We start from the raw sequence: 16,191 nt of genomic DNA on the forward strand, positions 1-16,191 counted from the left end.
GCTCTGACATGCACTGTCAACTGTGGGACCTTATATAGACGGTGTGTGTCTTTCTAAATCATGTCCAATCAACTGAATTTACCACAGGTGGACTCCAATCAAGTTGTAGAAACATCTCAAGGATGATCAGTGGAAACAGGATGCACCTGAGCTCAATTTTGAGTGTAATGGCAAAGGCTATGAATACTTATGTACATGTAATTTTTTTTCATTTTTGATTTTTAACAGATTTGCAAAATTTTCAACAAAAAAAATTTAACATTGTCATTATGGGGTATTGTGTGTAGAATTTTGAGGGGAAAAATTAATTTAATCCATTTTGGAATAAGGCTGTAATATAACAAAATGTGGAAAAAGTGAAGCGCTGTGAATACTTTCCGGATGCACTGTATCTGCTGCCTTCTTTCTGTAATTTAGATCTGACAGATTTCACTGCTGTCTTTACATCTAGACCATTAGACCAGGTCCAGATCAAAACCCACTTTACTTAGACTACTTAAATCTAGAGAAGATTTTCCCAGAGAACCCAGGGACTCTTTGAAATAGTTTCAGTTTTGTGAAACCTATATTCTTTTTGTACAATTGCTAAAAAATGACATTTTACTGTTTGTTTGTTTTTCTTAATAAGTCAAGTCCACAGTCTGCTCAGGCAAATTAAGAGCTGCCAATATGAGGAAAAAAAAAAGAAGACTTGGTGCCTGATTTATTAAGATCTCAAATAAAGGGTACTAAATTGCGTGTTCCTTCCAAAAGTTTGCAATTTTTTTTGCACCCGTTTTGCGGGTGATTTACTAAGAGTAATTGCATCACTGATATCAGGTGCAAATCATTGTATTTCAATAAGGGGTTTGGTGTGTTAAAGTGATTCCAGCAATGGAAAACAGAGCGACCGCAAAAGGAAAAGGAAATCTGATCCCATTGAAATTAAGAAATATAAATATAACAAGAACAAAACATGATATAGGAGATTATTAGCATGAAAGTCAATACTGTGGGAAAAACCAAAAGGTGGGGGAAAAAAAGGCTTGCTGGTGTTAAATGGTTCTATTTGCATTTCCCCTCCCAGTATTTTGCACCTTCAAGCAGAAATGCCCAATATTACATATACATGCAGTCAAACACACACAATGGACAACGCGTGTTAAATTGTACATTTGAAAGACGCAATCCTCACTGCACGTTGTTCGTAAATGTGCTTGGACATTTTTTTGCAGGTGGTGTGGAGTTTGCACGTGATTTTCACATGCAAACCATTAGCAAATCAGGCCCTTGGTTTCATTATAGGTAAATCACACATTTGAATGCCTTATTTCACTATTTTCTGCGTATTGCAATAACTGAGTCTAGCCAAGCTAGCACCAACAGATAGGCTGTAGGCGCTAGCCTGCATGTATATTCTTCACACACCACACCACCCACCAACACGGGTAAATACTGAACCTCGAGGAAACACTGTTTAGTTATTATGCCGCTCATCTCAGAAACCTACTGCAAATCAGTTTGAATGCAACTTTAATTTTACTTTTACGATCTATATCTGTCAAAAAAAATGTGTTTATATCATTTTCACTTGACAAATGCACATTTAAAAGACATTTTAGAAAACACAAGACATAGGACTAAACTTTTTCAAATTGTTATTATCCATATAAACAGGTTTGTGGTCTTTATGGACATATTAAGGGCACATTCAAAGCACGATAACAAAAACACGAGTCTTGTTTTCAGGGGATGTTACAAGAAAAACATTCTAACTATAAAAGTTGTATTCCACATCTGCCAATAGATTTGCCTAAATCATCACATTGAGCTTTTAACAAGCCGCAAGAGCTTCTGAAAAACAATAATATCAGCAGAGGACGAAGACGTCGCCATGAATTTCTGAGGGTTAATTGTCCTCTAAGACACGCGCTAGCTGTGGGCCTGTGACTTACCTGTTGCAGTGTAGCACAGCACACCACATGACATGCACAACTACAGAGAAGGTGAACAGAAAGCTTCTGCTTTTCTGTGAAAATCTTATAGCTCGAGAATAACGTTGTCCGGTCAAAACCATTTGAATACTATATGGAAAAATTCAAGGTCAAAAAGGTCTGGCTGTATTTCAGTAAAAAACTGGAAAAACTTGAAAGAGAAAAGAAGTTTATTATGGATTCAAAACAATAAAAATCACAAATAGAAAGCACAAAATGTGTATAAATGAGTGAAAAAAAAAAAGCATTGTGTTAATGTCTTGCAGGAGTCATCTTAATAAACAAATTTATAGTACAGACTCAAATCTTACATTGGTGAGTATATGCTCTTGCCCTCATTATCTTGAAACTTTGGCTGCTCACCAGATTATAGTGTGTTCACATAAACACAGAGCTATCCGCTAATATTGAAAAAGGTAAAAAATAATTAGCTTTCCTCAACAATGATGTGAGCAAAAACATGCCGATTCCATGGATAACTAATGAGAGGTATAAGAAAGGATGAACAAATGATTGTAACCATGTGAAAGAAAACTACAAAAGGTAGTTGACATTTAAGTTGCTGTAAAGCTAAGCACCTACTTGTGTAATTAAAAAAATTAAGTTTCAGGATGATATTTATAAGGCTTGCATTTCTCCTCTCTAATCTTTATTCATCTTTCTGTTCTTCAGCCTTGACCAAGTATATATATATATATATATACATATATATATAGAAAGAGAGAGAGAGAGAGAGAGAGAGAGAGAGAGAGAGAGAGAGAGAGAGAGAGAGAATGAGAATGCACTCACACCACATGTTTCTGATTAAAGCTGTAGTCACACAATTGCAGAAAAGGAAAAGACACTTTTCTGGTAAACAGCACTTTGCAAATGATTAGCATGAATTTAAAACTATTTGCAAGTTTCCCAAGCCTTAGTAAAATTACACTTTGAAAGACTTACTGGCTATAATGTGAACACTTTAACCAGTAATTACATCACGACAGTCTCGTGCAGTATATTTTTTATAATTATAAAAATAATATTTTTTATAATATTTTTTTACAAGCATGAGAACAAGGCTGATATTTCACCAGCTGTTTTTTTTTTTTTTATTATTTCTGGTCTGATGATAATTTATTACTCTATGAATAAGTTTAGAAACATAACTTTATCTCTGAGCAGCAGTCCTTAGCCATTCAAGGTGTTCACAAATGTCAACATATTACATTACCATCTTCTTCCCCTAAAGCCCTATTATACCAGAGATTACCTCCTGAATCCAGTTCCATCCTGGTGTCCGTGCTGCTCCTGCCTCAGATGGTGTGATCTCTGAGTCCGTTTCCTTGGTTATTTCTCCAGCTCCAAAAGAAGATACAAATTAATGATGAATACCAATATCAAATGTAAGTGATGCAGATTGAGAGTGTGCCAGAATACTCAACATAGATCGACTATTTGATTTGATCACATGCCTTTGATCACAGGCAGACATTGAGGCTGTGATTCAAGCCAATCGAGAGCTATTTGGTGATGTTCCACACACTACGGTGTTGGAGCATGACATTAATGAATTCATGTTGACATTGCAACACAGATCAAGCAACATGTCAGGTGAAAATGACAAAAAGAGAGTGAATGAAGAGAGAATCTACTGAATAATGGCCTTGGCAAACCCAGGTCTGTGGCGTTCCCCTTCCCTTGTAGCACATAAATATTGACCAGTTATACTGGCCACTCCTTAAGCCCTTTGTGTATCGTGAGGTTTTTTTGGTAAGGACTTTGTCCATAGTTTTCAGTGTTATTAGATTAAAGTAAAAAAAAAAAAAATTTTTTTTTTTTTTTTTAACCTTACACCTGTTTTCCATTGTGGACGCTATATCTCTGTAATGTTGTGAGGGAATATCTTCAAATGTGACACAAATAAGTATTTGGAAAGAGGTATACAGTATATTATGGGCAGTAAATAATACACTTTGGGCCTGATTTACTAAAGGTTTGCCTGTGAAAATCACGTGCAAACTTCACACCACCCATAAACAAATATCCAAGCAGATTTACAAATGACGTTCAGTGAGGATTGTTTCTTCCAAATGTCCAATTTAGCACACGTTGTCCATTTTGCGTGTTTGCCTGAATGCATATGTCATATTGGGCGTTTCTACATGAAGGTGCAAAATAGTGGGAGGGGAAATGCAAATAGAACAACTTCGCACCTGCAACGATATTGACTAATCCTGAAAGTAGAAATAGGAGAAGTGATTGTTGTGTATTTTAGTACGACTGAAAGGAACGTATTTAACAGATGCGCAAATCTGGAGAGACGGCTGCTCTTAATGTGGTGAGAAGGAGACGCAGGGAAACTAAATAATACGTTGAGAACGTGGTTTTACACCCGTGGAAACATTTTTGAGATGTCAGAGGCAGAAATTATTCAGACATATAGTTTGTCCAGCGATGACACTTCTGAGTTATTGAATGATGATTGACAGCCAATAACAAGGAGGAGCCAAGCAATACCAGCAATTTAAAAAAAAAACGTCTTACGACTCAGCATCGTCCTGCCTCTGGGTTATTCCAGTGTATAGCTGCTTGCATATCCCACCCAGTCCCGTTATTCAGGTGTGCTGTCCCGGGTCAGAATGTGTCCCTCAGAACTCACAGGCAGCTTCGTAAGGTTCACGAGCTCTCGCGAGGCACTGAATGAAAAGTCACCTGCTCATCAGAGAAAGAGCCGGACCTGCTGATCGGTGTTTGTTAGAGGATCTCAACCACCGTTCCTCTTATTTTATTTGCCGAAGTTTTATTATTAAGCCTTTTTGTTTTTCCCACGGTCTTGTTATATTTATATTTCTTAATTTCAATGGAATCAGATTTCCTTTTCCTTTTGCAGTCGCTCTGTTTTCCATTCTTAGAATCACTTTAACACACGCAACCCCCCTCATTTAAATACAGTGATTCGCACCTGATATCAGTGACGCAAATACTCTTACTAAATCACCCGCAAAACGGGTGCAAAATAAATGTGCAAACGTTTGGAAAAAAAAACAGGCAATTTAGCACCCTTTATTTGAGATCTTGGTAAATCAGCCCCTTTGTTTTCCTCTGCATTGATACATTCCAATAATCGGGTCCACAGTAATACTACTGTTAGTGGTTGCTTTTTTGTTGTTGTTTAGATTTATTCTTTAAATCAATTTGGATATTTGACTGTGAACAGAATACACAAAATCTGTATTTTTCCTTTAATTCTGCCAGATGTCACATTCTGCATGGAAGTGATTTTGTTTGATCCGTGTGTTTAAAGTCCTGTGTTTGCTTCCATCTAGTAGTCTCATTGAGAATGTACAGTGCTGCAGTACTCGCCATACTGATATAAATGCAACACGTATAACTCTCTGTCTTCAGCGGATTATCATGCTATAAACGGCAGTAACAGCAATGTATAGCAAATAAAGGAGTTTGTTAAACAACAATTGTGTTTGAGTGAGAAAATAATATATTGTGGTCACATTTGTGGAATAACTGGGCCCAGAGCAGACACGATAACGTAATAACACATCCTGAAGGCTTTCAAAATATAATCCCCAGCCTGAAGCAATTAAAGGGCACGAACTAGAAGATCTGTGGTCACAATTGCGGTCTTCTTGCCACGGGTTAAAACTAAAAAGGGATACGACCACGAAGCACCCTACCTGCAAAAATAAAATAGAAATAGCCTATAAAAATTACCTAATGGATCATGTAACATGCCATTAAATGCACCCGTAAATAATATTGAAAATAAATCTCAGCAATCATTTTTGGATCAAATGTGTTAATTTCTGTTTCAACTTGTTTTTTTACGTTATGTATAATTTAAATGTAATTTAATTGAATTTAACTTAATTTATTCATTTATTTACAAAGTATCTGTGTATACCTTTACATTTGTCTGCTAATTGAATTCCCCAAAGCTTCATACAACCCTGGTATAACCCGCGCCGACCCCAGCATGAGTTTAAAAAAATAACAAAAAATAAAAATGAAAGGAGGATCGGCGAGTTGCTAGGAACCATTTATTCCTGGTAAACGTTTCCTATCGGCCGTATAGGTTAACGGAACAAGCACAGTGGGAGTGCGCGAACCGGTAAATGAATATGTTTGTTGTAGATACCAGATTGTCTGTTTAATGTCTTCAGGGCAAATCTTTTGTCTGTATGGTTTGCATTTGTTTCACATTTTGAGTTTGAACGTGGCTCGTTCTCGTACCGGAGGGTACCGACCGCAGCCACAGCGGCTGCCCGTTGCTCAAGTAGCATCAAGAGCTAACGTGACAACGGTGCACAAATGTGTTAATATATTTATGTTCAATAACGTCCAACCCTCATGGAAACCCTGCATCGTCCGTCTCTGTTGTAAAAAGTAATAATAAATAACACGTTGAACTACTGCATTCACAACTGGACTCTGCATTAAATCGACAGTTGCATTTTACTGCTGTTGTTAATACAGGTTTTGCTTTTCTTTTCTTTCTTTTTTTTTTTTTTAAACTACTTTTCACCAGGGCTGGGCAATATATTGATATTATATTGCATTTTCTATGAGACTTGATATTGTCTTTGATTTCCGGATGTCCTTTTATCGTGACAGGGCATAATCAGGGTCTTTTCCTGGTTTTAAAGGCTGCATAGGGACGTGATGTCCTTTTCTGAAGTCACCAGACTGTTCTAGTTGTTGTTATTTTCCTTTTATTCATTATATTCATATTATTGATGATTATCAAAAATCTTACTGTGTAAATGTTTTTTGTTTTGTTTTGTTTTGTTTTTGAAAGCACCTCTACAATATCGTTGAATGTCCATATTGCGGTATTTGGTCAAAATGTGAAAGTTTAATTGTGTCCTTCTCAACCAGCCCTGCGGTATACTGTTGGCTGGTTTAATCTACAGTAATGCATCCCTTTTTTTTAGATCAAGATATTTGATGGTGTCCTGTAAGAGTCTCTAAGGGGTCAACAAGAGTCATAAATTGGTAAAAACATGTGATTAATTTTGACTTGAATATCATGTTTTCTTTCATCCGGGGATTCGAGGTTTTTGTGAAATGAACTTGTACATTTTTGCAAAAGAACATGACAAACCGGCTTCCTCAAGTCTCTTTGTGGCAGCTAGATTGCATAAAGTTCGACTTGCAAACAATTGACAACGTGATGGCACTTTGCTTTGCACACTTAACCATATAAATACTGTTATTAACGCAATTTCTTTTAAAAAGTGTATCCAACTGACCTGAAGCAGCAGTGAATGTGAATAAATCCGAAGACAGACCACCAACCATGACATCACTGGTAAGTTGTGACTTAACTCAACTACAACAGACCAAATCGTACTTTTATGTTATTGAAGTCCAGTGTTGTGACATGTTTACTTCTGTAAATATACCTCAAGCTAGCTAGCCTGGCATACGTGCCATTTGGCCAGCTTTGTTTTATTATTCACCACCAGCTCATCACACGACACAGTAATGTGATGAAGAGGCCATTGTCTGATATACACTGCACATCTATGAAATGACATTATAGATGAATTGAACCAGATTCAAGGATGTTGATCAATTTCCTGTATTTCTGCATTTTTACTACTGTATTCTTTTTCTTAAACTGCTCTGCAACTTTTATTCTATTTTTAGCTTGTTTAATGTTTTAATGACTGTTTTTAAAGTTTCAATCAATGTTCTTAATTGTTTTTAAATGTCCTTTTCTTTTGCCTGATGTTTTGATGCTTTTAATGGTTTTATGTGAAGCACTTTGAATTGCCTTGTTGTTGAAATGTGCTATATAAATGAACTTGCCTTGCCTTACACACTCCTTTCAAAGAAATTCCCTGTATTTGTTTGTCTTGCAGGGGAGCAGCAGTTCCTCAACCACAGAATACACTGTGCGAGTCCCTAAGTGAGTACCACAAAACTGTGTGGACAAGCCTTGTCTCAGTTACCTCCTTGTTGTATTATTTAAACTGAAAAAGAAAAGCTCGACGCATTCTATTTCTTGCATTTTTCACGCGGGGTTTTGTTAGTTAACGACATCTTTTGTTTGTCTGCCCCACAGAAACACCAGCAAGAAGTACAATATAATGGCATTCAATTCAGGGGACAAAGTCAACTGTTCAACCTGGACACAGGTATGTGGGCTACATGTCACTGTATCGACACCTGGCGGATAGAGCTGCTTGGTGGGGCCAGAGTCAGTATGAGGCAGCAGTGACATGCGGCGCGATTCGCCTGAAGAGGATCCAGAGAATGCCATAACAAGTCTAAAGTTTGACTTTCACACTTCCTAACATCTCCAGGCTCGTATGGAGAGAGACATGAGTGCTCGTCGGATATACGGAGAGGAGGAGAATGCGGAAGGCGCAGCAGGTAGCGAGTTTGGCAAAAAGCAGCGTGAGGAAGCTCGGCGGAAGAAGTTTGGCATCGTGACCCGTGAGTTCAAAGTAGAGGACCAGCCCTGGATTCTCAAAGTCAACGGCAAGGCGGGCAAGAGGTGAGGAGAGAGACTTTGTTACTCTCTGAATCACTGCTACTTTCATGAACTCACAACCCTTAATTGGTGTTTCAGTATTTAGATATGTCCTTACTGATACTACATACTTATGTAAATATTAAGCTAATTTGTCCAGTATATCAGGAACAAACACAGGATGTAAGTGAAACTGAGATGTTACATGAGGTATTATTTAGAGAAATCTCTCCGTCTGTTTCTTGAAATCTGCAGATGATTTAATGTAGGACAGATTCGGGCTGTCAAATTTTTGAAACCATTTAGTGGCTAACTGTGTCCTTTTGTAGTTTTTAAAGTTTGTTGACAAAACCCGCATTCGTGGAAATGAATGAAAACTTATTGTGTGTAGTTTGTCGCTGCTGCCCATGAATGGGGATCACTACTGTTTGCAATACAGCCACTCTCTCCTTCTGTGTGTGAATGTGTTTATGTCAGGTTCAAAGGTCTAAAGAAGGGCGGTGTTACAGAAAATGCCTCCTACTACATCTTTACACAATGCCCTGATGGAGCTTTTGAGGCCTTTCCTGTCCACGGCTGGTACAACTTCACACCGCTGGCCAAGCACCGCACTCTGACTGCTGAGGAAGCCGAGGAGGAGTGGGGCAGGTGAGTGAGGGACGGGTGTTTCACAGTGATGAAGGAAAATGAGTACTTAAATTTAGTCCTTAGTTTGCAAATGTGTCAGCCACTTATTGATCCTCTTTTTACAGGAGGAACAAGGTGGTGAATCACTTCAGTATTATGCTTCAGAGGCGTCTGCGGGAGCAGGAGCGGGGCGATGATGACGAGGATGAGACGGATAAATCTGGGAAGAAGAAAAAGAAGGGAGGTGGGAGAGGGGGTGAACTGCGCATCCACGACCTGGAAGATGACCTGGAGATGAGCAGCGATGACAGCGACAGCAGTATGGGGGAAGGTAAGGAGAAACAAGCAGGAAGGGACTCCAGCAGCCAATTCAAACCAGACATTCCTGTCCACATTTTCCTCTCCCGTTTCATTGTTTGATGTTCTTTTTTTTTTTTTTCAACCACTCGGGGCCCCTCTCTTTTATTGGACAGATGGAGAGAGCAAGACCAAAGTGAAGAAAGACACAGGCAAAGGAAAAGCAAAGAAAAAGAAGAGAAAGAGCAATGAAAACGAGGCCCTTGAAGACAGCGATGACGGCGACTACGAGGGTCTAGAAGTGGATTATATGTCAGATGAAAGCAGGTATGATCCCTCACATTGTGGCATGTAAAATTGCTCTTTATGGACACTATGTGTGGTGGGAATGAGGGTTGTGTTTGTTTTCTTACTGATGGGGTATTTTGTTGTCCTAAATTAGCTCAGACGAAGAGCCGGAGAAGGGAAAGTCCAGCAAAGGAGAAGACCACCCCAAAGGTCAGATCTATTCATTATTAAACATTGAAAAGACACAAAAAAAATTCCTAAAACTAGGCACATGATCACCAGGCAAGTAATAATTTGACTGGTATGAATTTCATGTTCATATCTATAATCTTGAGTGTGTGTGTGTGTGTGTGGTGCCCTTAAATTGTCAATAATCACTTTTCAGAGTTTACTTCTCTGTATTTAGGTTGTTTTCTTTCTACATATTTGTCTTTTGTAGGGATTGATGAGGCATCTGAAAGCGAGGAAGAGAGCGAGGAGGAGAAACAGAATGAGGAGGAAGCGAAAGAGGAGGAAGAGGAAGAGGAAGGGAAGAAAACCCCGGTTCAAACGGAAAAGAAGAAGAAAAAAGGTACGGACGTCATGAAGACCGGTGACAGTTTGACAAAATACATGCTGCTGAATGAAGTCTCGAACAATCTAAGCAATGTTAAACGATGGACAAGGACAAAGGGTAAAATGGTATTGAGTTGTGTGGGTTCGTGTGTCACAGACAGCAGCGGAGAATCGGACACCTCAGAAGACAGCGACATCGAGGGAGAAACAGCCTCTGCTTTGTTCATGGTGATTAGTGTGTGTGTGGCTGAGCAAATGAATAGTGTATTTCTTCCTCCAAATCATGACCTCACCTATGTATTTTTTTTTTATAATCATTGTTGGTAAAAATATTTTTTTGCCGTTATCCGTAGCCTTTCCCCAATGCTCATAAAATAACGAATATACTTTAACACCGTGCTTCAAATTCTGTATCGCTGAGCTATTTTCTATCAGTGGTGAACGTGTGAATGCGTTTTTATTTCCATTTTTTTTTTAGTGTGCATCTTTTTTAATTTCCACTAAAGATCCGTTTTACCCTCCTCCTCTCAGAAGAAGCGCACTCCTCCAAAGCGTGGTGGAGGCGGTCGAGGCTCCGCCGGCAGCTCCAGGACCGGCAGTCGTCCAGGGACACCATCCATCGACCCCGCCTGCACCTCCAACACACTCCGCGCCGCTGCCAGCAAGCTAGAACAAGGTGTTTGCCCGTAAACCAACACAAACACACACACACAAAATTACAATTAAATCAAGACAAACGAGAGATGTTTTAATGTACGTGTGTGGAACTTTCTACAAGTGGCTGTCAATTCTGAGACTTGTCTTTTTTTGCCATTCGATTCCAACTCAGTCTCCCTTTTCTATAATGTTGCACTGGTCATCTCATTCCACAGCACCTGCCACTTTTACGTTCATCATTCCAAACTGTATTTATTTTTGTTTAATTTGTTTTTGTGTATATAGTCTATGTCTGTGTGTATTTTTTTATTCGTTGCTCTTATTTATTTATTTATTTTAATAATTATTTTTTTTCTCCATCTTATTTCCTATATCTCATAAGTATTTTTTAAAATTGTTCATATTGTGTGCACTTTTTTTTTTTTTTTTTTTTTCTGTGCTGCTGTGACGAGTAAAATTCCCCATTGTGGGATTAATAAAGTCTAATCTAATCGACAGGCAAGAGACAGACGCAGGGTCCGAACACTGACTCTCCAGCTGCCAAAAGGCTAAAGATGGAGCCCAGCAGTCAGAGCCCTGCTCCATCTGGGAAGAGCACACCTCAACCCCCATCAGGCAAATCCACTCCTAGCTCAAGGTATTTTGTTCTTTTCTGCCTCTTATAGGTATAAACTTCTATATATCTTAGATTTTTTTGCAAAACTTTAAAATATGTCATAATTAACGCAGCTGACTTCAGAATACAAATAGGTATTTCGTTTAAACCTAAAAAGCAAGTATGTCTCGGTGGTAAAATCACTCTTCTTTTATCTTCACTTGCCCCAACAGTGATGTGCAGCTGACAGAGGAAGCAGTCCGGCGCTACCTGATCCGTAAACCGATGACCACCAAAGACTTGCTGAAGAAGTTCCAGACCAAGCGCACAGGTTTGAGCAGTGAGCAGACTGTCAATGTGCTGGCACAGATCCTTAAACGCCTCAATCCCGAGCGCAAAAATGTAAACGACAAAATGCACTTCTACCTCACTGAGTAACCAATCGGAGGGGGGGACGGGGGACGGGACAATAACCTCTTCTACTGAAAGGTTTTGGTGTTTTTCAAAAAGCCCCAGACCAACGGAAGTGGGGTTTTGTGTCGCACAACTTGTGCTTGTGCAGCAGCAGCAGAAGGTGAAACTCTCTTCCCAGGTGGCATCTATCAAAAAAAAAAAAAAGAAGTATTTTGGCAAGTATTTTGAATTTGTTTTTTCATAGTCTAAAATTCTCTCAGTAACAGAAACCTTAGTGAGGATAAAACAAATCAATCTCTGCATGGTTTGTCTACATGTGTAAACAGTCTAACTTAGAACTTGGTGAATGCAAAGAGTCTATAACTTGTTTTTCTGAGGTAGAAACTTTTCTAATAAAATTTAAAGTGACTATATTAAAGATGTATCTATGTACCTCACCCATCACATTCCCTTTATGTTTATAATAATAAACAAAAAACATCTTAATAATTATTATTATTATTACTTCGTGACACTTTTCCCCCTAGAGTGGTCAAAAAAGAGGAACCAGCTATGTAGTATGTATATTACTTGTTTCTATTATTCAAATAGAAACGTCACACACTGAACCAAGAAGAGACCTTATTCCATTTGAATTACCTTTTATTTGACATGGTAAAGTGCACTGGACATGTTTCAGAGTCTGTATAATGCAGAAATAGAGGAACACACCAAAGTGATAGTTTCATATAAATACAAAATTTAGAACCATTTTAACGTTACCCAACATTTGTATATAGCTCACATCCCGTCCAGCAGTGAGTGCTGATTTAAATGCTGTTCAGACTTAAATGGCGGAGCTGTTTGAAAGGTTGGTACAATCCTGCAATTTATTTCAATTAGCAGGATTTTAAAGAGGCTTCAGGAGTCTAACAATAAGGAGTTCATTTAGTTTAAGCTGCGGTAGACGCTTCCCTTTTTTGGGTGTCGTCGGGGAACATGTCTTTTCATAACCTTTCAGCAAATTGTAATTTCAGTGGTCTGCGAGAACACTAGGTCTCTACAGCTTCTATTAGCTTCGTGTTCAGGGTTTAGAAAACGTAGCCGTGACAGAGACTTTACACCAATCACGGGTCATTTCAGAAGGGTGAACCTATTGTCTGCTCCACAAGTGCAGATGCACGTGTATGTCCCTTCAGATATTAAGCCTGATTCAGTGGCAGAAAATCCTGGAGACACAGTTCATGTTTGAGCATTGGCAACAGTGGGAGACATTGACACCCCCCCCCCACACACACACACACACACACACACACGTTCAATTCTCCTCTCTGCGAGGCGTATGAATGCCAACGAGGGTGAAGAAGCTGCAGCTGTAGAGTAGCTGTCCTGGGGTCCTGGGGTTCTGGGTGACAGGCCAGGACTGGGTGTTGCTGAATGGGGACTCTGCACTGGACACCGACATCAAACCCTACAGCCTTTAGAACAGGATTAAGGATGTCTTTGACACATCATCGTCACAGTAACTAAAACGACTTTAAGGAGATCAGCTTTAATATCTCCATGAAGATCACCGAGCCAATCCTCCGAGCTCAACTCATGTCCTGTTAACATCTAAGCCGTTAGCCCGGAATGTTCCGGCAGATGACGGAGATTCGACGCTGCCGAGGAACTCTCTGTCCGTTGAACACTGACCCCTCATCTTTCAGGATCTCGTGAGTGAAGTTATATCTGGCCCGGTCCCTGTACAGGTGTGAAGAGGACAGGATGAAACGCACCACGGACTCTTGTTTAAACTTCGATATCGTCAGGTACCCTGCAGAGTGGGACTTGGGTAAGACTCATTTACGGTATTTAAAACATCCGCCACTTAGCTCTTTGCGGTAATCAGAGAACTTGAAATACTTTATATTCAGAAAATGTACTATTTGAACCGAGTTCAGTGTCATATACCGAACCTCAGTATGTAGAGGGAGCGTCGGGGCAGCAGCAGGTCCAGCCATTCACTGGCGGCATCCTCCTTCACTAAGCGCATGACACTGTCTGACAAAAGACTCAGGCCCGCAATGGTGCTGCCACAGAACTGAAAAATTAGAAAATGGACAGACAGAATGACAATAAGAGCCATACAAAACCAAAGGTTACAGTGAAATAAAATAAAAAAAAAATAAAAAAGGGGAAACCCACCTTGACACTGTCGATGTGGGGTTTGATGTAGCCAGTTTTGTCCAAATCTAGAATGTGCACAGGGCCGAGCAGAGGGCTTCCTTCAGGAAACGCTGCAGATCGGACCCGACTCAAGATCTCTTCACATGCTGCCCCCCAACTCGCACGCTCAGTCTCCCGGTACCCGTGAATTGCCTTAATGCGTAAAAGTGAGCGCAGCACAGATGAAGTCAGCATCACTTCTCAATTCAAATAACGATCTAACTTTGCAGTAAGTGACCTGAGGGGAGAGAGGGGGGGGGGGCACACTTGTGTTTCTGATACAATATTGAATTAAAGGCCAGTATTTAGCCTCTGGGTCTGAAACGTGATCTGGGAACTACGTCTGATTATTTTACACAGTCACACTCGGCTGCCAGTTTATCCCTTACACAGCTAAAACTCATGCAGTCGAATACAAATGTTCTGCAGTAAAGGTGCTGTTGGACTGCATCGCATTATACAGAGGACTATCTGTTTTTAAACCTACCAGTCAATGATGTAAAAGAGTGGTTAAAAAAAAAAAACTAAACGCAATGCAGTTCAACAGTACTATAAACTACATTCAGCCAAATTATCCTAAAGTTGATTCAACACCAGTCAAACTACAGTCTACTGCAGGACTGTTGCATTAGGCTGTATAAACACCTGACAAACTGGCAACTGGGTGTATATAAAAAAAAAAAAAAAAGGTCATTGGCATCTAAAGCCTTTACTGACTGGGCTGATTTAATCATGGGAAGAAAAAAAAAAAATAAAGAATCTTGTTTCATGGAAGTAAATTAAACGTTCAAGCGGGACCAATAAACGCGACTCACGTCGTCCCAGTGGTCGAATTCGTAGCGCTTCTTCTTCAGGCCCGGCTCGAGCTCTCCCAGTAGAGCAGCCTCCTCGTCCTCGGTGATGAAGCCCGCTCTCACCTCCACCTGCGATCCGAGTCGGCGCACCAGCTCCCGGCTTGACCCCACGACCGGAGCCTCACCTCGGAGAGGCAGCGGGCCGCAGCCGCCGCCAGAGCTCAGGCGACGCCGGTGGCCAGCGGAAGCAGCTGGCTTGTGGACTTGTCTTAACAGCGTGCGCAACAGTTTCATCCTCGCGACTGAAATGGCGTTAGTGGCAACCGGCAGTGTGAGTCGACGACGAGTCAGCGTCGTTAAATAGTCCTGTTTGCGTTGCTTTCTTGTTGACGTTAGTCAAGGAACTATGTGACGCGCCATGTTGCGATCGCAATGCGTTGTGGGGGACGTAGTCTTCCAGCAACAAAACGCCCGAAACACGATTAAGAACCTCTGAAATGTGTTTTAGAAATATAACCATTTTCTATTTCCCTAAGAAAGTAAATAACAATAAGTATTTTAAAAAAAATGCCCGTGTCCATGAAATAATAGTCTTATTTTTTTTTTTTTTAGGCATACAAAGTATAGCTGCAACGAAAGTCGTATTAATCAAGCAAGTTAATTGACCCCAGAATTATTTGCCAACTATTTTGATAACCAGTTTATCATTTTTGCATCAGTCTTTTTCTTCTAGAAAAATGCGAACATTCTCTGATTCCAGAGATGATGTTTTCTGCTGCCTTTAACCTTCCGTGATGATAAACTGAATACCTTTTGCACTTTGAACCGTTGGTCTGGACAAAACAAAACATTTTAGCCTGCACTAAATGTCGACATTTTCTCACCCTTTTTGACATTTCAAACACCAAGCAACTATTTGATTAATCAAGAAAGAGTGTGTTTCTCTACACACATGCGGTCTCTTCTCTTTTGTCAAGGTAATATCGAAGGATCATGATCTTGAACTGAATTCTAGGAAAACAGACAGCAATGGGACCTTGGTGGCAGTTTTTTATTTAAATTATAGCCAGCAAGTGTTATTTCGATTATTGGCCCAACAGCTTGCCTCGATGTTTATATGTATGTGCAAGCTTCTAGGCATGCATGCAAAAGTGCATGGTCAAAAGTGGAAAAACAGCTGCTGCTAGTTCTAACGATTTGGGGACATGAACACATACATGGAAGAGTGGCAGCCAGGGAAGCATGGGAATGCAGATGTTGTAGTTCTTCAGTGTGAACAGCGGAGGGCAGTGAACACTGATGATTGTAAATATACTCGGGTTAATA

The 16,191-nt window shown here is 39.9% G+C and overlaps 2 protein-coding genes across 5 annotated transcripts; one reads left to right on the forward strand and one right to left on the reverse strand.

Annotated features, from left to right (window-relative positions):
- The first annotated feature begins 6,030 nt into the window (after window positions 1-6,030).
- On the forward strand, window positions 6,031-12,302 carry gtf2f1 (general transcription factor IIF, polypeptide 1). Of its 3 annotated transcripts, XM_069701085.1 has the most exons (15): window positions 6,040-6,081; window positions 6,905-6,965; window positions 7,209-7,281; window positions 7,838-7,884; window positions 8,041-8,113; window positions 8,282-8,475; window positions 8,929-9,099; window positions 9,204-9,409; window positions 9,552-9,702; window positions 9,818-9,873; window positions 10,103-10,234; window positions 10,376-10,446; window positions 10,750-10,894; window positions 11,374-11,512; window positions 11,704-12,302. In XM_069701085.1, the coding sequence occupies exons 3-15, from the start codon at window positions 7,270-7,272 to the stop codon at window positions 11,906-11,908; spliced, it is 1,602 nt and encodes a 533-aa protein (XP_069557186.1). In that variant the 5' UTR covers window positions 6,040-6,081; window positions 6,905-6,965; window positions 7,209-7,269; the 3' UTR covers window positions 11,909-12,302. The 3 variants fall into 3 exon arrangements, with proteins under 3 accessions (XP_069557185.1, XP_069557187.1, XP_069557186.1); XM_069701084.1 differs by lacking the exon at window positions 6,905-6,965 and having other exon boundaries at window positions 6,031-6,081; XM_069701086.1 differs by lacking the exons at window positions 6,905-6,965; window positions 11,704-12,302 and having other exon boundaries at window positions 6,031-6,081; window positions 10,103-10,242; window positions 10,383-10,446; window positions 11,374-11,487.
- An 869-nt stretch (window positions 12,303-13,171) lies between these two features.
- Window positions 13,172-15,302, reverse strand: alkbh7 (alkB homolog 7). Of its 2 annotated transcripts, none has more exons than XM_069701087.1 (4): window positions 14,887-15,300; window positions 14,051-14,224; window positions 13,822-13,946; window positions 13,172-13,606 (listed from the first exon to the last, which is right to left on the reverse strand). In XM_069701087.1, exons 1-4 carry the CDS (start codon window positions 15,157-15,159, stop codon window positions 13,486-13,488), a joined length of 693 nt encoding a protein of 230 aa, XP_069557188.1. In that variant the 5' UTR covers window positions 15,160-15,300; the 3' UTR covers window positions 13,172-13,485. The 2 variants fall into 2 exon arrangements, with proteins under 2 accessions (XP_069557188.1, XP_069557189.1); XM_069701088.1 differs by having other exon boundaries at window positions 13,516-13,679; window positions 14,887-15,302.
- Between the last annotated feature and the right edge of the window lie 889 nt (window positions 15,303-16,191).

Source organism: Brachyistius frenatus, unplaced genomic scaffold (genome assembly GCF_029030835.1).
Source record: "Brachyistius frenatus isolate BFR_SWC_R1_liver_20210118 unplaced genomic scaffold, ASM2903083v1 Contig_36, whole genome shotgun sequence".
NCBI lineage: Eukaryota > Metazoa > Chordata > Actinopteri > Embiotocidae > Brachyistius > Brachyistius frenatus.

Coding starts and splice junctions, on each gene's coding strand:
- gtf2f1 (XM_069701084.1), top strand. Junction 8,114..8,281: donor ACTGTTCAACCTGGACACAG/GTATGTGGGCTA, acceptor TAACATCTCCAG/GCTCGTATGGAGAGAGACAT. Junction 9,410..9,551: donor CGACAGCAGTATGGGGGAAG/GTAAGGAGAAAC, acceptor TTTATTGGACAG/ATGGAGAGAGCAAGACCAAA.
- alkbh7 (XM_069701087.1), bottom strand. CDS start 15,159: ATGAAACTGTTGCGCACGCTGTTAAGACAAGTCCACAAGCCAGCTGCT. Junction 13,947..14,050: donor CCCACATCGACAGTGTCAAG/GTGGGTTTCCCC, acceptor CTAATTTTTCAG/TTCTGTGGCAGCACCATTGC. Junction 13,607..13,821: donor CGCTCCCTCTACATACTGAG/GTTCGGTATATG, acceptor ACACCTGTACAG/GGACCGGGCCAGATATAACT.